Genomic DNA, 23421 nt, shown 5'->3' on the forward strand with positions numbered 1-23421 from the left:
GTCTAAACTTCTCTTTTTTTGTTGTGTGTCTGCCAGGCTTGGCTATCAGGATGATGCTGGCCTCATAAAATGAATTAGGGAGGATTCCCTCTTTTTCTGTTGATTGGAATAGTTTCAGGGAATGGTAGCAGCTCCTCTTTGTACCTGTGGTAGACTTTGGCTGTGAATCCATCCGGTACTGGACTTTTTTTGGTTGGTAGGCTATTATTTATTGCCTCGATTTCAGAGCCTGTTATTGGTCTATTCAGAGATTCAACTTCTTCCTGGTTTAGTCTTGGGAGGGTGTATGTGTCGAGGAATTTATCCATTTCTTTTAGATTTTCTAGTTTATTTGCATAGAGGTGTTTATAGTATTCTCTGATGGTGGTTTGTTTTTCTGTGGAATCAGTGGTGATATCCCCTTTATCATTTTTTACTGCATCTATTTGATTCTTCTCTTTTTTCTTCTTTATTAGTCTTGCTAGCGGTCTATCAAGTTTGTTGATCTTTTCAAAAAAAAACAGCTCCTGGATTCATTGATTTTTTGAAGGGTTTTTTTGTGTCTCTATTTCCTTCAGTTCTGTTCTGATCTTGGTTATTTCTTGCCTTCTGCCAGCTTTTGAATGCGTTTGCTCTTGCTTCTCTAGTTCTTTTAATTGTGATGTTAGGGTGTCTATTTTAGATCTTTCCTGCTTTCTCTTATGGGCATTTAGTGCTATAAATTTCCCTCTACACACTGCTTTAAATGTGTCCCAGAGATTCTGATATGTTGTGTCTTTTTTCTCATTGGTTTCAAAGAACATTTTTGTTTCTGCCTTCATTTCGTTATTTACCCATGGTCATTCAGAAGCAGGTTGTTCAGTTTCCATGTAGTTGAGTGGTTTTGAGTGAGTTTCTTAATCCTGAGTTCTAGTTTGATTGCACTGTGGTTTCAGAGACAGTTTGTTGTGATTTCTATTCTCTTACATTTGCTGAGGAGTGCTTTACTTCCAATTATGTGGGCAATTTTGGAATAAGTGTGATGTGGTGCTGAGAAGAATGTATATTCTGTTGATTTGGGGTGGAGAGTTCTGTAGATGTCTATTAGGTCCACCTGGTGCAGAGCTGAATTGAAGTCCTGGATATCCTTGTTAACCTTCTGTCTTGTTGATCTGTCTAATGTTGACAGTGGGGTGTTAAAGTCTCCCATTATTATTGTGTGGTAGTCTAAGTCTCTTTGTACGTCTCTGAAGACTTGCCTTATGAATCTAGGTGCTCCTGTATTGGGTGGATATATATCACTGATACCCTTTCTCCCACTTGATCGAATTGGCTGCTGAAGCTTGTGCATGTGTCATGTAGTTCTCGTGCCATGGTTTTCAGCTCCATCAGGTCATTTAAGGTCTTCTCTATGCTCTTTATTCTAGTTAGCCATTCGTCTAATCATTTTTCAAAGTTTTTAGCTTCCTTGCTGTGGGTTCGAACATCCTCCTTCAGCTTGGAGAAGTTTGTTATTACCGACCTCCTGAAGCCTACTTCTGTCAACTCATCAAAATCATTCTCTGTCTTGCTTTGTTCTGTTGCTGGTGAGGAGCTGTGATCCTTTGGAGGAGAAGAGGTGCTCTGGTTTTTAGAATTTTCACCTTTTCTCCTCTGGTTTCTCCCCATGTTTGTGGTTTTATCTACCTTTGATTTTTGATGATGGTAACCTACAGATGGGGTTTTGGTGTGGATGTCCTTTTTGTTGATGTTGATGCTGTTCCATTCTGTTTGTTAGTTTTTCTTCTAACAGTTAGGACCCTTAGCTGCAGGTCTCTTGGAGTTTGCTGGAGGTTCACTCCAGACCCTGTTTACCTGGTATCCCCAGCAGAGGCTGCAGAACAACAAATATTGCTGCCTGATCCTTCCTCTGGAAGCTTCGTCTCAGAGGGACACCCAGCTGTATGAGGTATCAGTCGGCCCCTACTAGCAGGTGTCTCCCAGTTAGGCTGCATGGGGGTCAGGGACCCACTTGAGGAGGCAGTCTCTCCGTTCTCAGAGCTCTGTGCTGGGAGAACCACTGCTCTCTTCAGAGCTGTCAGACAGGGATGTTTAAGTCTGCAGAAGTTTCTGCTGCCTTTTGTTCAGCTATGCCCTGCCCCCAGAGGTGGAGTCTACAGAGGCAGGCAGGCCTCCTTGTGCTGCAGTGGGCTCCCCCCAGTTTGAGTTTCCATTGTGCTTTGTTTACTTACTGAAGCCTCAGCAATGGCGGACACCCCTCCCCCAGCCCACTGCATTAGCCTCTGTGGACATGGGACCTGCAGAGCCAGGCACGGAATATTATCTCCTGGTGTGCCGTTTGCTAAGACGGTTGGAAAAGCGCAGTGTTAGGGTGGTAGTGTCCTGATTTTCCAGGTACCGTCTGTCACTGCTTCCCTTGGCTAGCAAAGGGCTAGATAGCAATCATTTTTAAATCTGTGAATATCAATAAAGAAATGGAAGACTTTCTCTGAAAACTTTTTTTTTTTTAAACAGTCCTGCTAAGTAATAGTATACACAAACTTTAGAGATTTACTGCTCAAAATACATATGTATTACTTAGTGTATGTTATTAATGTTCAGAGAATGTACTCTCAATTTTTGCCTTATTAAGCATTTTGACCTTAAAGTATACAGTGATTTAGGACAACTTCAGACTTTGGGAATAAGAGTTGTTTCATAGTTTGGTATTTCTGATGATCCAGGTAATTAATTTCCAATTAAATTTCACAAAAACTAATTCCCCTTTTTGTAGCATTTATAAAACAGGGTCATCTGACTGAAATAGTGCTTTTTCACAAGAAGTATTGGACATATAAAATATAGAGACTCTTAGAGTTATTGAGTCAGAGAATTTTCATAGAAATGTTTGACTGTTTACAAGTAAGCTACCTAGATTTTTATGAGCCTAGATTTAATGGGCTTCCATTTTTGCTGTCAAATTGTGATCAGATATTGGGTATGCTATGAATTCAACCTGAAACAAGCATTCAGATATTTAAGTAGACGTCGTATAATACTGCTTTAGGAGGGGGAAATCCGTATCAGAGAATTATATTTTTATGTTATAAATTTTAATTAGTTGTTTCTTGATAATAGTTTACTTCCATTATGCAGTAGATTATGCATCTATATCAATTGCTTGAAATTTTATTAGTGTAACATTTAGAAGAGAAACAGAATCTACAACTAGAATATACAAATATCTTTCAAGAATTTCGTCTATAGTGAGTTTTGTTTTAGTGATTTCTAAAAAATTTGTTTAAACCTAAGTTGCTCAATGGAAACAATGGCATTTTGGTGTGTTTTATTGAAAGCATTTTCTGTTGCATTGCCAGCTCTGCCACTTAACTGCACCACGCAAATTACTAAACCCTTGCTAAGTTTTCTCATCTCTAAAATCAGGCTAAGGAGCGTACTGGTCTCATAGGATTGTTGTGAGGATTAGATGATAACAATGTATATAAATGGTCTTAACATAGTGTGTGGCATAGTAAAATGTAGTAATCATATTTATTTAGTAATATTAACTCTCCTGCCTTGAAATTCAAAAAAGATTTTTGTTCACCTGTCCCAGCATTTGGCAAGAAAAACACTGAACATTATTTCTCTTTCCCTTCTAGGCCTTTTCTGCCTGAAATTTTTTCCCCCTATTTTGCTCAGTGAATCTTGTTCATTCTGCAAGTGTTGATTCAAATGACAGCTGTGTTTGATACCTATACGTGACTTTCTGCCTTCTTGGAGAAGAATTAATTGCTTTCTTCTCTCTGTGTTATATTCTTGGGAGCACTTACCACTTTGTATTATAGTAATTTTTCTTATGGGCAGGGATCCTATCTTTTTATATGTAGACACTTAACATGCATTTACCTGACAAGGGTTATTGACAGAGCAAATACTGGACTCTGTGCTTCCTGACTTCGTACTGAGTGCTCTTTCTAGTCTGTGCCTCCTGTTTTTGAGACAATCATCTTGCTTAATAATGCAGCAGAAGTGCATTAAACATACTTCCCCTTTGTCTTACAGGATGTTAAAAAGATATGTGCTCAAGGGCTGAGATTTAATTAAATTAATAATTTAACCATTAAATCAGAGACATTCTTAAGTGAAAGTGTCGTGTTGTGTATTGAGCTATGAGCACATGGTTGTGACTACCATTCATAGTAGAGTTTTATGCTACTACCTTGACATCACAAGGCACCAGCAGTACCCGTGATTGCTTTTGCATCGTCAATGTAGCAATGATGGCAGATGGCAAAATGGCAAATAACATCGTAGGATTATTATGAAAGGATTTTTGACGTTATTACTCCCTGAATGGGTCTTGAGGACCTCCAGAAGTCTGTGCTTCACCCAGTGAGAACAGCTACAAGACACCTATCCTGGAGGTTATGGACGAGAAATACTGACTGTGGGGAAAAGACCGTGGCTATTAACAAAAATGGCTTGTTTTGCCCCAAAATTTACCATGTTGAGCAAGCTGGCAGTTGATAAAGTTTGGCCTTACCTTCTCCACTGACAACTTGCAATGAGTATGCACATTTTAACATTATGATAGAAGCTATTTTTTGATGTACTTCTTTTTTTCTAGGAGAAGAGATCAACTTTGGGAAACTTATCACAAAGCCTTCAGAAGGAACAACTTTAAGGGTAGAAGATCTTGTAAAACAGTATTTTCAAACCGCAGAGAAGGTAATTTCTTACAATTCACGTTTCGAATAATGGCTACCTTATAGTAACAGATTTTAATTTAGGATATGTTTAGTTGATAGTTTAAACAAAATGAATCCTCAGAATGTTTCTATGAAGTAAGTAGGGTGACAATTAATTACATTCATTTGCAGTTGCTGCACAGCAGGGAAAATTAGTGTTTAATTAATGTTAGTTATTAGTACTGTTATTAATATAGCTGTTATTGTTGATGTTGTTCTCTTTCTTTGTATCTCTGTTGCAATTACTAAACTAAATGAATAATTTTAACTTAAATCAGGGACATTCTTAAGTGAAACTTAGAAGTAAGTAGGGTGACATTTACATTCTTTTGTAGTTGCTGCACATCAAAGAAAATTAGTGTTTAATTAATGTTAATTATGAATACCATTATTAACATAACTGTTGTTGTTATTCTCTTACTTTGTTTGTATCTCTATTGCAAAGATCTCAATCCAGATTTAGTTTTCTCACATTTGGATGTAATTTCAGAATTATTCTACAAACAAAGACAGCCACATGATGGTGAGGCCACTGAAACTTACTGTCATGAGTATATGCCACTCTAGGATCCTCCAGTTGTATTAGTTTCCTATTGGTGCTGAAACAAATTTCCACAAACTTAGTGGTTTAAAACAACACAGATTTATTATCTTACAGTCTTGTAGGTCAGAAATCTTACACAGGACTGAAATCAAGGTTTTGGCATGGCTGTCTTCCTTTTTGGAGGCTCTAAGGGAGAATCCATTTCCTTACCTTTTCCATTTTCTAGAGGTGCCTACTATGTTCCTTGGCTCTTGCTCTCCTTTTATCTTCAAATCCTGCAATGTTGTATCTCTCTAACCATTTCCCCAGAGTTATTTTTCCTTCCAGCTCCCATCTGCCTCCCTCTTCTGCTTTTCAGGACCCTTATGATTACACTGGGCCCACCTGGATAGTCTCTGATACGCTCCCTATTTTATAGACAGCTGATTAGCAACCTTTGTTCCTCTTTGCCATGTATTCACAGGTCCCAGAGTTTAAAACGTGGACATCTTTAGGGGGCTCTTATTTTGCCTACCACACTGGTTAATTTCATCTCTATTAATCATAGCTGCCATTTTTGGACTCCATATCCTAGCCATCAGGCCTCTACATTTCACGTGTCCTGTACTCCTCCCCCATTTCTGGTTTCGACTTTGCTTTTTCTGGTTGCTGATATTAGTAGGCTTAACTACAACTGTTCACTATATTTTTTCCCTGGTAACATATTTGGTAATTTTCCTTGCTCATCTATAATTATTTTGTAAGGAATAAATACTATTTCTGCATCCAGTGATTTGTATCTTACAGAATGTGCAGCTCTCACTGCTAACAGAAAGAGGGATGGGTGAAGCAGTACAAGAATTTGTGGACAAGGAGGAGAAAGATGCCATTGAGGAATTGGTGAAATACCAGTTGGAAAAAACACAGCAATTTCTTAAAGAACGTCATATTGATGCCCTAGAAGACAAAATCGATGAGGAGGTAAGTAACTAATTTGAGTGTCTAGGTCTATTTAAATAGTCTGTCTTTAAGACTAGCTCTGAGATTTTTTTCTGGTAAATCGCCATTTAACCTCTCCGATTTGTTTAGTTTTTCTCATCTATAAAATTGAAATGGTAAAATGAAGGTTAAATTAGAAAATGTAGAAAATGCCTAGAACAGAGTCTTGCATATGGTTGGTACTAAATAAGTGTTTTGTTCCCCATGGATAGTATCTTCTCTTAAAGATCCTTTGAAAAGGCTTTAAAATGAACCTTGTAGGATGGTAATTTTTGTTCCTTTTAATTTTTTTGGTAAGTTTTGATTGAGATCTTGAATTTCATTTAGAAAATTTCTGCTAAGCAAGAAGCAGTGAAAAAATTACAGGAAAAGCTGTCTAGACTTGTACATAGAAATTTTAAATGTTTGCATATCACATTGTCAAAAAACAATTAAAAGATATTGACATGAAAATATTTGTATGTGGGCAGAAAAAAGGTTAATATTCTTAATATAATAGTAATGAGCTCTTAGAAATCTTAAAAATAATGAAACATTTGATAGAATAATGAACAAAGGATATGAATAGGTGGTTCATAAAAGAAATATAAATGGCTAATAAGCATATGAAAATGGTGTTTAGCCTAGGATAATCAAAGAAACTCAAATACATTTTTTGTTTGTCAAATTGGCAGCAATTTGAGAAAAATAGTATCTAGCACACTGCTGGTAGTAGTATTACATTTGAATAGCTTCACTGAGAAGCAGTTTGGCAGTGTATATTAAGAGGCTTAAGATTTACCCTTTAACTCAGCCTGGGAATTTTCCCTACGAAAATAGCGAGATAGAGATTTGTGTATGGAGTGATTCATCTTAGTGTTGTTCATAGTGCGGAATAATTGGAAATGTTTTGATACAATAAATGTTGGTACATATACCATATAAAATTTTACACAGCTGAAAAATGACATTTTGGAAGAAGAACATGAGAAGATATTTCTAATCTAATGTTAATGGGAAAAGAATTTCAAAGATGAAAAACTGCATAGTATAATCTCAATTATTTTTATATGTAATTGTGTATGTTTATGTAAATAAAATATCCCAGATATATTATCAACAGTTATGTCAAGGTAGTTATATTACAGGGGATCACTTTCTCTATTTCCCAAATTCTCCCTAAGCAGAAGAACAAAACAACATTAAAAAAAAAAAAAAAAACTCATTCCCTTATTTTAGTGCTTTTGGTTAACATGGTTCTCTTAAAGCCTTATGGTGTCAATGTGCAGCTAATATTATTTAATACCAAGTACTTCCAGAGGTAGGACAGGCAGTTCACACTCTAAAACCATTCTGTCTATGACTCTGGTTGTGTTGGGTTTGCTAATTTATAGCATAAATAGATTTCTCAGGTACATACCAGAAATAAAGCATGACCATCCCCACCTGGAGTGACATCATGACTCCTGAGCAGCAAAGTCTGTGTGGGGTATGTGTGTGTGTTTGTGTGTGTGTGTGAGAGAGAGAGAGAGAGAGAAGGAGTGTGTGTGAGTCATGGTGGCTCTGACCAGACATCTGTGTTCAAAATCAAAACCCTTATTAGCTGTGTACCCATCACTGAGTTATCTAAACCCACCTATCCCTCAATATCCTCATCTGACGATAAAATGGTGAGGATAATAGGCCCTCCTTCAAGGTTGTTGTAAGGATTGGAAGAATTAATCCATGTAAAATCCTTAGAATACTGTCTGACACATAGTGCCTGTTCAGTGTTCCCACTCTGACTCTCATTTCTCTTCTATGAATGGCTTAGCACCTTTGGTATGCTACATATCACATAGGGCACTATTACATACTGTGTCATCTTTTAAAATATTGTTATTCTTGTATTTTTCCTCTACTGAATCATAACAAACATGCTGTTATTTCTTTCAGCTTAAGAAACAAAACTCTCGATCTCATTTTCCTTTAGCTACTGCTCTCTGTTCCTCTTCTAGAGCAGAATTGCTTCAAAGAGTTTTCTGTATTTGCTGACTCATTCTTCTCTCTCCATTTTCTGTTAAATCTATCCACTCAGGCTCCTGATCCCATCATTCTAGTGAAGCTGCACTTGTCAAGATCACCAGTGACTGCCATTGCTAAATCCACTGTCAGTTTTCTATCTTACATCTCACTTGACCTTCTTTGAAACGTGTTTTTTATTGTATTTCAAGATACCACACTCTTACTATCTTCCTGCCTCACTAGCTGCATATTTTCATATATCAACAAAAGATTCCTCTATTGCTTCAGCCTCTTACATTGGAGTCTTATTTGCTGTTCCCTCTCCCATATCATCAATTGATTATAGATTCCATGAGAGCAGCTTTTTGTCTGTTTTGTTAACAACTGTATTCTCCGTTTCTGCGATAGTATATGGCACATTGAAGGTGCTCAGTAAATATGTGCTGAGTAGATTATTAGATAAGTGGGCGTCAAGAACGTATACATAGCTGTATAATAAGAGCCTTGTGAGCAGAAACCATTAAAAAAGAAACCTGTAGTCTCCTTCTTGATACCAGGACCATGCTCAGCAAACCTTCATGAGTTGACTCTTAATAAAAATGGATCTTCAGGGGCCACCCACTTCAGATCCCATTTCAGAGAGCCTCCTGGATGTCTTGCAGCAAGGTGCACGAGAGTGATTTGCAATGTAATAAATATTTCAAGCCTTGTCAAGGAGGTATTTTTGTTTTTAACTAGTTTACTGACGTGTAACACCCATGGGGTATTAGAATTTTTCCTCTACAGTCTGAAAGACTTTTTCAGTGATGTGAAACACTTTGGCAGCAGGTAATATAATTTTGCTTCGGGTCAATATGAGTTTTTTTTAAAGAATACATTGTGCAATTTTAACGTTAATAATTGGAAAAATATGATTTATTTACTTTTGTGAGACAGATTGTTAAATTTGCAAGTTTTATAACTTAAAGCATTTCTTAATTGTAGCTGCTTGTTTTATATTTACATAACTGGAATAGGCAACATGTTTGTGATTTACTCTGTTATGATCTAGGTACGTCGTTTCAGAGAAACCAGACAAAAAAATACTAATGAAGAAGATGATGAAGTCCGTGAGGTAATTATTCTGCTGCAAATTCTTGTGTTTATGTATCATTTTCTTAAAGTAGAATAACCAGTAGGTTTAGTTAGAATAGTCAGTCCCTAGGTCTAGGGGATAGGAGTGAGCTGGGTTTGGCTTAGGATGGCTGCCTTTGGTTGATTTCAGTTCAGCCTACAAATATTCTGCTCATTGCTCTTTTTTCCCCTTTTGTTCTTGTCTAAAACCTGTTTAGCAAGTGCAGTAGCTCACACCCGTAGTCTTGGCTACTTGAGAGGCTAAGGTTGGAGGGGATTGCATGAGCCCAGGAGTTCAAGGCTGCAGTGAGCTATGATTGCACCACCACACTCTAGCCTGGGCAACAGAGCGAGACCCTGTCTCTAAAATAAATAAATAAAAATAAATAAAACCTATTTAATTGTATGTGTGTGGGGATATACACAACAAAAGCCCCTATTACTCAAAATAATATCTGTTTGTTAGCAGAGCATCTTATAGATAAAATCTTATCTTACTGAGCTGATATTATTTTGGGCAAAAAAGAAACTTAAAGGATTTGGGTTAGCAATGTTAACCATAAGTAAGCAAGCATGGGTAAATAGACAATTTCTATTATCTATTCTAAAATATTAAAATTCGCTTAAGCACCATCATCACTGTCTTCTCAGTCTCATTGCAGGTTTGAATCTACAAGTTAGCAACCATTACTTAAATTTGGGGCCTCTACCTGGTACTTGTTGAATTTATGATTGAAATGTATTTTCTTATTTTCTGATTGCCCTTAGTGTTTTATGATTGCTATCTAGTATTTAAAAGTTATAAACTATGTACTGTTAGTTTTGTCTTGATTGCTTTCATTCAGCAAACATTTTATATTGTCCCTGTTATGGGTTAGATATTCTGCTTTATATTAGGACTGTACATATAAAAAAGCTAAGGTCTGTATCCACAAGATTTTCTCAATTTAGTAGATAAGAGACATTTGTGTAAGGAAGATATTTATTGAATTATTTTTCCTAGGTGCCCATTTTATAAATGAGGAGACAGACCAGACTCAAGGTCACAGAGTGGGACTAGAATTTGAACATATTTCTGACTCCAAGTGTAGACTTTTCTATCATCCAGTGTCCTATCAAAATTTTAGATTATTATAATATTAATTCGGTGCATTGCAAATGGATGGTTTTCTAAAAATGAAAAACTTCTAAAAGTGTCATGCAACACATCAGAATCACTGTTGAAATACGCATAGTTGCAACCACTGTATCTTTTACAGGTTGTTTTTTGGAAGCTAAGGAAAAGAAGCTATAGATTAGAAATGGCTTAACACGTTTATTATATTTGTATTCATCTTATAAGGTGCACTTAAAACAGAAATAGTTTGCCAAATTGCAAGAATAATGCTAGGAAGAAATGATTCCTGATTCTTAAATATCTAGCTTAAATTTTATTAACCCTTTCAATTTAACAGGGTACAGAAATATTTCTTTACGTTTGAATGAGTTCTTCATGTTTGAAGCCACAAACCTCAATTTTTCATTAAGCTTTTAAAAGAGTAAGAGTGAACGTCTTATACAAGGAAGGTGGGAAAGGCTGTGACAAATTTCATATGGGAGTTTTACAGAAGAAACAACTTACGAGTTCAGATATTCAGCTATATTTTAAGACTAAAATGTAATTGGGGCTTCCTAGGTAATTTTTCAGCATATCATAAGATACTATATATTTTTTCATTTTCAGCATACTATTTAGAACTTAGGTAATGGAGTCTGACACTCTGCCAAGCTGTAATACACAGCTTTGCAGAATCATTTGGCTTAGAATATGAATCCCAGCGCCATGCTTAAATTACTTATACTGACAAACAAGACTATTAGCTCTTCTATTTGGAGAAAAAACATTATGCTTTAAAGTCTTTTAGGCTGGGCATTATGACTCACCTGTAATTTCAGCACTTTGGGAGGCCGAGGCAGGTGGATCTCTTGAGCTCGGAAGTTTGAGACCAGCCTGGGCAACATGGCAAAACCCCATCTCTACAAAAAATACAAAAATTAGCCAGGCATGGTGGCTCCCACCTGTAGTCCCAGCTACTCAGGAGACTTAACTGGGAGGACTGCTTGAGCCCAGGAGGCAGAGGTTGCAGTGAGCCGAGATGATGCCACTGCACTCCAACCTGGGTGACAGAGCGAGACCCTGTCTCAAAAAAAAAAAAAACCTTTTGTTCACGTAGAAAAACTCTCAAATCTTTTCTTTAATGATAAATTCATATTTGAATAAAAGAGCAAACAGTAACTATTAGGCTTTGCAGGCCGTGTATGGTCTCTATCACATTCTTGTGTTTTTTTTTTTTTTTTTTTTTTTTTTTTATTAATGGCCCTTTACAAATATAAAAACTATTCTTAGTGTTACCCACAGTCCTTAGTTTACCTGGCCTCTGATTTCTTATGTTCTACCTCAGTTTGAGGTGGGTTGATACCCTCTTTCAAAATACAATACCAGGCACTATCAGTAGTGAAGAAGTGACCCACAGAATGGGAGAAAATATTTGCAAATCGTACATCTGATAAGGGATTAACAACCAGAATATATTTTTAAAACTTCTAAAGCTCAACAGTAACAATAACAAAAAAACCCAATTTTTAAAATGGGCAAAGGACTTGAATAGACATTTCTCCGAAGAAGCTTTACAAATTATAGCCCATGAAAAGACACTCAAGATCACTAGACATTAGAGAAATGCAAATCAAAACCACAATGACATACCACTTAACACCCATTAGGATGGCTATTATTAAAACACCATAAAATAACAAGTTTCGGCAAGAATGTGGAGAAATTGGAACCATATACATTGGTGATGGGGATGAAAAATGGGTCAGGTACTGAGGAAAACAGGATAGCAGTTCCTAAAGTAATTAAACATAGAATTATCATGTAATATAGCAAATTCACTCCTAGGTATATAACCCAAAGAATTGAAAGCAGGAACTTATTTGTACACCAGTGTTTGTAGCAGCATGATTCACAATAGCCAAAAAGTAGAAACAACCCAGTTGGTCATCAACAGATAGATGGATAAACAAAATGTGGTATGTGCATGTAATGGAGTATTATTCAGTCTTAAAAAGGAATGACATTCTGATACATGCTACAATATGGATGAAACTCTGAAAACATGATGAGTGAAAAAAAAAACAGATGCAAAAGGACAAATAGTATATGACTCTACTTATATGAGGTACCTAGAGTAATCAGATTCATAGAAACAGAAGGTAGAATAGTGGTTACCGGGGAGAGGGAGGAATGCGAAGTTACTGTTGAATAGCTGTGGAGTTTCAGTTTGGGATGATGAGAAAGTTCTATAGATGGATGGGGGATGATTGCATAGCCATGTGAATGTACATAATGTCACTCTACTATACCTAAAAGTGGTAAAAAGAGTAAGTTTATGTTATGTATATTTCACCACACAAAAAAAAGTGTACACAGTAGGATAGTATATTTTCAAATCTCACAAAATGTGTATGGAAACATTTTTGCCATTGGCTCTAGACCTCACTCATGAGTTAAGCTCTTAGAAGTAATATGTTCCAAAGATAACAGTAAACTCTGTTTTTCATAGGAAAGGTAGAGTTAAAATACAATTTGAATATACTATTTCAGATGATAAAAATGAAGATACAGTATTTAGACAAAGGGAAAATACAAAATTTAGAAATGATGGTTAGTAATTGATTCCAAGAAGTAATCATAATAGGGCATATTTATTTTAAATTTTGCTACATACTGCCACAATAGTCCAAAGATGTCTTAACTAGTTTATATTCTCACCAGTAGTATTTGGGAGTGCTTGTTTCCTCACATCTTTACCATCATGATGTATTACTGTATCTTTTGATCTTTACAAGTCTAAGGGGTAAGAAATTATTTCCTACTGTTGTTTTCAATTCATACTACTTTTTTTTACTAATGAGTCTGCCTGATTTTTATGTTTATAAATCATTTGTATTTATATGAGACACATGGTCATTTTATTTGGCCACATTTTCTCTTTTGAGTAGGGTATTGGTCTTTCTCTTTTTTTTTTTTTTGAGGCAAAGTCTCACTCTGTCACCCAGGCTGGAGTGCAGTCATGTGATCTCAGCTCACTGCAACCTCTGCCTCCTGGGTTCAGGTGATTCTCGTGCCTCAGCCTCCCGAGTAGCTAGCGCGCACCACCATGCCCAGCTAATTTTTTTTTGAGACGGAGTCTTGCTCTGTCGCCCGGGCTGGAGTGCAGTGGCGCAATCTCGGCTCACTGCAAGCTCCGCCTCCCGGGTTCACACCATTCTCCTGCCTCAGCCTCTCCGAGTAGCTGGGACTACAGGCGCCCGCCACCACGCCTGGCTAATTTTTTTGTATTTTTAGTAGAGACAGGGTTTCACCATGGTCTCGATCTCCTGACCTCGTGATCTGCCCGCCTCGGCCTCCCAAAGTGCTGGGATTACAAGCGTGAGCCACCGCGCCCAGCCTAATTTTTGTATTTTTAGTAGAGACAGGGTTTCACCATGTTGGTCAGGCTGGTCTCAAACTCCTTACCTTAGGTGATCCACCCGTCTCGGCCTCCCAAAGTGCTGAGATTACAGGCGTGAGCAACCGCGCCCGGCCGAGTATTGGTCTTTCTCTAATTGATTTGTAAGAACACTCACTTGAACACATTTGTGTGTGTATGCCCTCTCTTTCTCTCTCTGGATACATACACATAGTAATATAGCATATTCAGGGTTTTTTGACACATAAAGAAAGCATCCACTTATTCGTCAGCTTATTTGTTTAAATCAGGAATGATTGGTGATTACATGGTTCTGATTTTATGAAGATATACATTTGGGTTTTTTCTTTCTTTGTTCCGTTAATATAGTGAATTATATTATTATGTACATAGCTTGTTATCAACCCATCTTAGTATCACTTTGTAAACCCCCTGGTAATGGATATATTGGTCTTTCCATATGCTTCTGGAGTCTCTATTTGCTTTCATAATCATAAATAAGATTCTGTAATTTTCTTTTTGTGCATGCAGTTCTTTGTCAGTACTGTGTCATGCTGGCATTGTTGTGAAAACAGTTTGGAAGCTGTCTTTCTGTATGCTCTGACACTGTTGAAATAGCAGTGGGCTTATCTGTTTTTTGAAAGTTTGGTAGAATTTACCTATGACACTTTCTGACTGTGGTCCTTTTTTGGGAGTATTTTTCTTTTAATAATTTTCTCAAAATTTTCTTTGATAATTGGTTTGTTGAACCTGTTTTTTTCCCCCCTTGGATCAGATTAAGTTATTCATTTTCCAGATTATTTAGAATTGAGCATTCTCTCATAAGTCTTGGGTCTTCCCTCCCATTCTTATTTCTTTCTTTTTTTCGAGATGGGGTCTTGCTCTGTAGTGTGCTACCACTTCCAGGAAATTTTTAAATTTTTTTTATATAGACGGAGTCTCGTTATGTTGCCCAGGCTGGTCTCTAACTCCAGGGCTCAAGTGATCTTCCTGACTTGGCCTCCCAAAGTACGGGGATTAGAGATGTGAGCTTCTATACCTGTAGTGCTAGGATTAGAGATGTGAGCCTCTACGCCCGTCCCTCTTATTTCTAATGATGTATATTTGTGTTTTCTTCCTTTCTTTACAGCTTTGTGATTTTTATTAATGTTACTGTTTTGTCCCAAAGGACCAGTGCTTATATTTATTCATTCTAATGTGTTTTTGTTTAAAGTCTATTTATATATGGTTTTATCTTCATTCTAATACTTGGATAAGCTTTATTTTGTTTCTCCTAACTTTTTGAATACAGAATTAACTTATTTACATTTATTCTTACTTAGCAAGCTGTAGGCTTTCTTATAAGCATTGCTTTAGCTCTCTCATATGTTGTGATGTGCAGTATTCTTGTTATGATTTTCTAGATGTTCTGCAACTTTGGTGTTTTATAGTTTTGACTCTGGTTTGTTTTCAGGAGGCAGGTTTTTGCTTTATTATTATTAATTTTTTATTTTATTGCATGATGATTAGACAGTATGATAAATTTATTTCTCCTATCAAAAATGTATTGAGATTTTTCTTTGCACCCTGTTATATATCAGCTAAAAAGTTTCATGGGGTCTTGAAGTATATTATTAATTTTCAGTGTATAGAATTCAACATTTATCAGTTAGATCTATCTTATTAATTATGTGATTTAGGTCATCTTTTTTCTCTTAAGTCTACTTTCTAAAAACATACAGCTGGTTCTTGTTATTTGTGGTAGTTATGTTGTATAAAATCACTTCCAGCACAGAATTAGCAAATAGTGAATCATTGCTCCTAGGGGAAATACAAAATTAGCTTTCTATGAGCCACTGATAACGTTTTTGTCAGCTGATCAATACATAATCTTTTTAATGTGTTTCTGTTTAAAGATACTGTATTTAACATATGATTCGTTAACATTGAACTCATAGCCAGTAGCCCTTTAACTTATACTTGAGTGAAGTTTATCTAATGTACATTTTTTCTCCAAAAGTCATATTGCAGCCTTTTTGCATGTAGGAATGAACACTAAACACGTTGAGGGGGTCATTTTAAACACCACATTACCAAAGCAAAAGTGCAAAAATGCAAAAAATGCAATAAATATGTAGTCATGTGCCACATACAACATTTTGGTCGATGTCAGACTGCATATCCAGCGGTGTTCCCATGAGATTATAATACCATATTTTTACTATATCTTTTCTATTAAGATATGCTTAGATACACAAATACATAGCTATGGTGTTATAATTGCCTGCAGTATTCAGTACAGTAACATGTTGTACAGGTTTGTAGCCAAGGAGCAATAGGCCATGTCCTATAGTCTAGGTTTGTAGTGGACTGTACCATTTAGCTTTGTGTAAGTACACACTATGATGTTTGCACAATGATGAAATCACCTGATGACACATTTCTCATGAGGCATCCATCATTAAGCAATGCATGACTATCACAGAAAGGACACTTTAATTTAAAATACACAAGTGGAAACAAGAAGGCAGAGTGGCTCATTGTTCAGCCTCAGCTGGGAATGTGTGTGTCAGGCAATTCAAAATATTTGCCGCTTGGCGTCTTCATAAATGATGCCAAAAGTATTGTGAGTGTTGATTTTTAGGGTTACAGAGAAATTTTGGCAAGTAAGTGAATTTGCAAATATAGGATTAATGAATAATGAGGATTAACTGTATTTCATGTGGGACAGGAAAGATGAATTGAAATCACTGTTGTTTCTTATATTTTTTGTTGTATTTCTTGAAGTGTTTTCTTTTTGCGTTGTAATGCTGTATTGAACCCTGCATGCAGTGAGTTAGCTGTGATTTCACCTCAGCTGAGATCATCTCATCATGAAATTGCCACTTCAGTCTCACTTTATGCTGCCTGCCTTGTTCACATCTCCTCATTTAGCCCTGGGTCTCCTTACTTTATGGTATCACAGAGCTTAGAAATGTTCTGGTCAGCTATTCTTAGACCCAGAACTGCCATTCCAAGCAAGAGAGACTGCTGTCATGTCTTTTTGGGATTTATACATCAAGTTTGGAGAGCTCTACAATACCTGAAACTCTTCTCACCTTTCTCCCTTAGCCAGGTCAAATATTTATCATATTCATTAACTCTTCTTTATAGTTTGTGTGTTCGGGAGTTTGGAACTATTTTCTAATTTTATGGAAAATGTATTTTGTTTTTGTTCTGTTATTACCTTTTGATTCGTTTAAGGGAAGATCAAGGCAAAATTGCTTTTATTTGTATTTTATTTTATTTTTTGGAGACAGAGTCTCACTCTGTCGCCAGGCTGGAGTGCAGTGGCACAATGTCTTTTCTAAATGGATTCTTATCAAATTAAAAATGTGTGGCATGTTCTTGGTCCTAAGGTGTTTATTCCTTCTTAGGCTTTCAATTGATATATTCTCCTTAATTCTTCCATTTCTTTTCATTTTTTTTTTTTTTTTAGACAAGTTCTCACTCTGTCATCTAGGCTGAAGTGCAGTGGTGCCTCAGCTCACTGCAACAACTGCCCTCCCCACTGCTTCGCTCAGGCTTGAGCGATCCTCCTACCTCAGCCTCTCAGGTAGCTGAGACTACAGGCGCATGCCATCACACCTGGCTAATTTGTTCTTTTGGGTTTTTTTGTATTTTTTGTAGAGGCAGGATCTCACCATGTTGCCCAGGCTGGTCCCTAACTCCTGATCTCAAGCAATCCATCCACCTAGGCCTCCCAAAGTGCTGGGATTACAGGTGTGAGCCACCATGCTCAGCCCTTAATTCTCTTTACTATATATTTGTGAGAGATTGTTACTCATGTTTTTTTCTGATTATAAAACTAATTTTTTAGAAAAAGTGTAATATAGAAAATATGTAATATTCAAGAATAAAAAACAAAAGCACCCTAAAATATTACTGCCCAGAGATAACAGCTATTTTTTGTAAGTTTTTTTCTTATTATTTCCTAGAAGCCTATTCTAAAAAGTAGCTCAAATGGTGACAGTCTGTTACTGTCAAATGTGGTATTGAGTTAGGGATGATTGCCAGTATTCCTTCTAGTTCTGAAAATTTGGATTCTGTGAAATTTTATTTTTCTTGGTAAACCTTTTCAAAGGGTCTCTTTTTATAGGTAGTATGGTAGATTGATCTGACAGATAATAAGTATTAAATTTGATTGGTGGGGAGGTTCTCTTTTACACGTATATAAATATTTTTTGTTTTTATTTTTATTTTTGAGACAGGGTCTCTCTTTGTCACCCAGGCTGGAGTGCAATGGTGTGATCATAGCTCACTGCAGCCTGTATCTCCTAGGCTCAAATGATCCTCCTGCCTCAGCCTCCTGTGTAGCTGGGACTACAGGTGCATGCCACCATGCCTGACTAATTTTGTTTTTTGGGTTTTTTTTTTTTTTGTTTTTTTGTAGAGACGGGGTTTCTCCGTGTTGCTCAGGCTTGTCTCAAACTCTTGGGTGCAAGCAATCCTCCCGCCTCGGCCTCCCAAAGTGCTGAGATTACAGGCGTGAGCCACTGTGTCAGCCTCCTTTATGTTTTTATAGGATGATTAGTTCATGTCAATGCCTAAATTAATGATTTTTAGGATGGTACATTATCTCCTTGTGTGTACTTTCTCCTTCTTCTCCCTCTTAGGCTATGACCAGGGCCAGAGCACTCAGATCTCAGTCAGAGGAGTCTGCTTCTGCCTTCAGTGCTGATGACCTTATGAGTATAGATTTAGCAGAACAGATGGCTAATGACTCTGATGATAGCATCTCAGCAGCAACCAACAAAGGAAGAGGCCGAGGAAGAGGTCGAAGAGGCGGAAGAGGGCAGAATTCAGCATTGAGAGGCGGGTCTCAAAGAGGAAGAGGTGAGCACTGAGTTCAGTCCTGTGCACATTCACACTTGGCAGTTGAGTGGAAAATACAGAATTAGATCTTGTCAGAGTTGAATTATAAGTTTTATTTCTAAAACATGGTTCTTTAAAAATCTATTTTTATAATATATAAAGACGGTCTTTAAGGCAGTTCTGACATGTGCCTTTTACTTAAATAAATTTTGAATGGCCACATGCACTTAGGGTTTTAATTGTTCTTAGCTCATACCATATAAAAGCTTCACTGTGTTTGTCACACAGTACCTTTTGGATACATTTAATGTCATATGTATTTTCACATGTACAAAGTAATAGGCAAATATGAGTTGTTAAAGAAAATAGCTAAAAGCCTTTGGCAACAGGAGGAAAACTCCAGATCATACAATTATTATTTTTGTTACTGTCATAAGATACAAATACCCACACGCTTATCAAGTAGTCTTTATAAAGTCAGTTTAAGAAGGAAAACTGCCCCCAATTTGATTTCTAAAACTAGTCATTAACATAGTCAGCATTGTGTTTACTGTGAGACTATTGTCATTGAATAGTTCACGCCAATAGAAATTGGTCATTCAGTGACTTTCTCACACATGTCAGTTCATCTCTAAAGATTTTTTAAAACTGTTTTTATTAAATATGTATCCATAGGAATTTTAAGCTGGTGAAATGAATATTAATTTGGTTTAAAATCTCCAGGGAGAGAAATCCTCATCTTTTAGTGATGATTATTTTCACTATTCTTACATTTACAAAATTTTTCCTTAAAAATTTTTATTTTTGTTTTTTAATTTTTTTTTTTTTTTGAGACAGAGTCTCGCTCTGTTGCCCAGAATGGAGTGCAGTGGCGCAATCTTGGCTCACTGCAAGCTCCGCCTCCTGGGTTCACGCCATTCTCCTGCCTCAGCCATCTGAGTAGCTGGGACTACAGGCGCCTGCCACCAGGCCGGCTAATTTTTTGTATTTTTAGTAGAGATGGGGTTTCACTGTGTTAGCCAGGATGATCTCGATCTCCTGACCTCGTGATCCGCCTGTCTTGGCCTCCTAAAGTGCTGGGATTACAGGCATGAGCCACCGCGCCCGGCCTTTTAATTTTTTTTTGAGGTGGAGTCTTGTCTTTGCTCTGTTGCCCAGGCTGGAGTGCAGTGGTGCGATTTCAGCTCACTGCAACTTCTGCCTCCCAGGTTCAGGCAATTCTCCTGCCTCAGCCTCCCAGGTAGCTGGGATTACAGGGGCCCATCATCATGTCCGGTTAATTTTTGTATTTTTAGTAGAGATGGGGTTTCACCATGTGGGCCAGGCTTGTCTTGAACTCTTGACCTCAAGTGATCTCCCGCCTCTGCTTCCCAAAGTGCTGGGATTACAGGCGTGAGCTACCACGCCCAGCCTATTTCCTTACATTTTAATTGGATAAATTAAATTGGATAAACTAAAGTGTGGCATAAAAGAATAGTCTCTGAAAATTGGTCAGACTCTATATGTTTGTTCTTACGTATATGTCTGGCTTTTTACAGACAAACTATTTGACATAAGTTTATTTAGCTTTCATTTTTTGGTGTTGTATGAAATAAACCTTAGCTGCTGATAGGCTTGTACATTGACTGTTCATTTTTCTAACAGGAGACACTGGTCTGGAGACTTCTACTCGTAGCAGGAACTCAAAGACTGCTGTGTCAGCATCTAGAAATATGTCTATTATAGATGGTGAGTATAGACTGCAAGTGATTATTTATAAATTCCAACATTAGGAAGACTAACGTAATCACCATTAGGAGCCCTTATTTGTGTTGCCATCATTGGGAAGTTAAAAGGGCAATTAGGATCATTGGATAAATTATTTTTTAAAAGATCTTTGCTATGCATTAGAGTTACTGAAGAGGGTAAGCTTTTAAAATTATGTTTTATAGGCCAGGCACGGTGGCTCACACCTGTAATCCCAGCACTTTGGGAGGCCGAGGCAGGCAGATCACGAGGTCAGGAGATTGAGACCAACCTGGCCAACATGGTAAAACCCCGTCTCTACTAAAAATGCAAAAATCAGCCAGGCATGGTGGCGCATGCCTGTTGTCTCAGCTACTTGGGAGGCTGAGGCAGGAGAATCACTTGAACCCAGGAGGTGGAGGTTGCAGTGAGCCAAGATTGTGCCATTGGACTCCACCCTAGCGACGGAGGGATACTCCGTCTCAAAAACAAAACAAAACAAAAAAATTATGTTTTATAATTTCTTACTTTCAGACAAATGTTGTTTCTGTTTGGCAGAGAGACCCTGGAAACATAGGAAGGTGAAATAGTTGGTCACTATATGGACAGTGGTCGAAAGAGAGAGGAACTGTCTCTGCTGTTTCCTTGCTTCCCCCATACTGCCCTGTCAGTCTCTGCTTTCCATATAGAGAAGTCATGTGACCTATATTTAAGAGAAATTATAGCTAGGCCCTTGGAATTAATTTGTGCATATCCTATGGTCTAAAAATTGGCCTCAACTTAAGGGGATCTGTTTAACTATTTTTAATATTATAGATGATGAGATCAGCCTAAAATGTTAGTCATATTTACAGAAAGTATGCATTAAGATAGGTGGTGATACTTTTTTCTACCTAGCATTTAGAATATATTCATATGTATATTATTTATATTATCAGTTATTTGAGGTTATTGTTTCACTTTTATAATACTTATAAATATTTATTAAATATCATAATTATAATATTTATAATCTTATAGCTAGGATTAATTGTTGACACACTGGGGAGCTGAACTAATTCTCAGAAGATGAAGTTTATCAAGGGTAAAATAAACCGCATTTATGTCCAAAAGGACAGCTGCACAGGTAGAATTGGGAGAGGTATGTGAGTTTAACAGCAACCCAGGTGAAAAAGACTTAGGTCAGTAAGAGTTATGCAGGCAGACCCAACTGTCCAAATCTATTGATGTCTTAAACAGTATTTAATGAGTCTTGCAGAGGTGTCCAAGGGAGAGAATACCGTCATGGATTCTTAGTTTCTGTTTCTGGTTGGGCCAGTAAAGCCCTTTTCTCATCCCTTTTTTCCTCATATCACTAGCTACAGAAACTAAAAACCATGGCTTCAGGCTGCTAAAAGCCTAAAACAAAAGAAAACAGAACAAAAACAACAACAAAATGAGGCGGGTTGGACAAGCTTGCACAGCAAGGAAGTTCTCCCCGTGTACTAAATTGGACATAACGTGCCAAAGATTCTGTACTCCTCTTTGGAATTGTATTTCAAGGAGACTGTCAACTATATATGATCATTCAGAAGAGGTACCAAATAATATAAAAAATGGTTGGCCAGGCACAGTGGCTCATGCCTATAATCCTACCACTTTGGGAGGACGAGGCGGGCGGATTGCCTGAGCTCAAGAGTTCGAAACCAGCCTGGGCAACAAGGTGAAACCCTGTCCCCTACTGAAAATACAAAAAATTATCCGGGCATGGCGGCGTGCACCTGTAGTCCCAGCTACTTGGGAGGCTGGGGCAGGAGAATAATTGAACCAGGGAGGTGAAGGTTGCAGTGAGCCGAGATCATGCCACTGAACTGAGTGACAGAGCGTCTCCAAAAAAAAAAAAAAAAAAAAAATGGTTGAAGGAACTTAGGATATCTAACCTGGGAAACATTCAAATCTTTATGTAGATTATGTTCTATCGTGTAAAATGTGGAATGAATAGATTTGATCTGTTTAGTCCCAAAGGCAATGCTTTTTAATCTATTTTGGCTTATGGATTCTCTAAAAATCTGATGAAAGCTATGTCTTCTCTCCTTAAATAAGTACTCACATGCAATTGCACCCAATTTCAAAGGGTTCAGCCACTCCCATGAAGCGCATTCGTGTTCTCCAGCTTAAGAACTCCTGGCCCAATGGGGATGGATGGGAATAGCTAGAAACATACTGATTTAAGTTTCTCATCTGATAGAATGGACCTGGAAGATTTAAGAACAGCTTTGTTCCCCTGTTTTATATGTGAGGGAACTAAGCCAAGCAGTTTTGCCCTGAGTTGATAAAACCACTAATAGTAACGATAATAGCTAATATTTATGAAACTGCGTGCCTCTTAACAGGTCTGTGGGGTAGGTACTTACTGTATTATTTATGTTTTACAGAAAAGGAAACTGAGGCTTTAAAAAGATAGGTAGCTTACCCTAGATCTCATAACTTGTCAGTACCAGATCTGGGAATGATCTCACATTCTCTGCACTCCACAACCAGTAGCTGACCACTGTACTAGTTTCCAGAGCAAGATAAGATTAGAGACCTAGCTACTGGTTCTCCATAGAATAATTTTTGCATTATACAGAATAACCTATGTAATTAATATAAAGATGGACTAATTTGCCTTGGAAGTAAGTATCACTCCATTAAAGGAATTTTCAACATTTATCAAATGACAGCTGACATTGAAGAAAAGATACAAAATCAGGTTGATTAAATGACTCTTAAACCTTACAAAAAATTCCATTGCTATATTTTTACTCAAGTATTATTTAGTACTTCAGAAGAGCTAGCTAAGATCCTTAGCTTTTTGCTTCACAAACATGTTGTCTTTATTGCCATTCAGGAAGTAGTATCTGGAAAGATGCTGTTCCATTCTTGGTAGGTTTAATATAAAAGCAGAGAGGAAGAAAGAGAGAAAAGGCAGCCTGGAAAATTGTAAAGGATTCATGCTGAGTTCAACCTTGGGTTCAGCAAATGACAGCTTTGTGACTTGAGACAAATCAGTCACTCTCCTAGT

General features: G+C 37.2%; 1 protein-coding gene across 4 annotated transcripts in view; it reads left to right on the forward strand.

Moving 5' to 3' along the window:
- The window catches only part of MRE11 (MRE11 homolog, double strand break repair nuclease), a 336343-nt gene that overhangs the window by 287938 nt on the left and 24984 nt on the right, over positions 1-23421 (forward strand). For all 4 annotated transcript variants that reach the window (XM_030794530.1, XM_003253007.4, XM_012495886.2 and 1 more), the window contains 5 exons: positions 4568-4668; positions 6019-6192; positions 9245-9307; positions 18455-18674; positions 20298-20381. In XM_030794530.1, coding sequence (XP_030650390.1) covers positions 4568-4668; positions 6019-6192; positions 9245-9307; positions 18455-18674; positions 20298-20381 — 642 coding nt within the window. The remainder of the gene's footprint in view (positions 1-4567; positions 4669-6018; positions 6193-9244; positions 9308-18454; positions 18675-20297; positions 20382-23421) is intronic.

This window comes from Nomascus leucogenys, chromosome 15 (assembly GCF_006542625.1).
Source record: "Nomascus leucogenys isolate Asia chromosome 15, Asia_NLE_v1, whole genome shotgun sequence".
NCBI classification, from domain to species: domain Eukaryota; kingdom Metazoa; phylum Chordata; class Mammalia; order Primates; family Hylobatidae; genus Nomascus; species Nomascus leucogenys.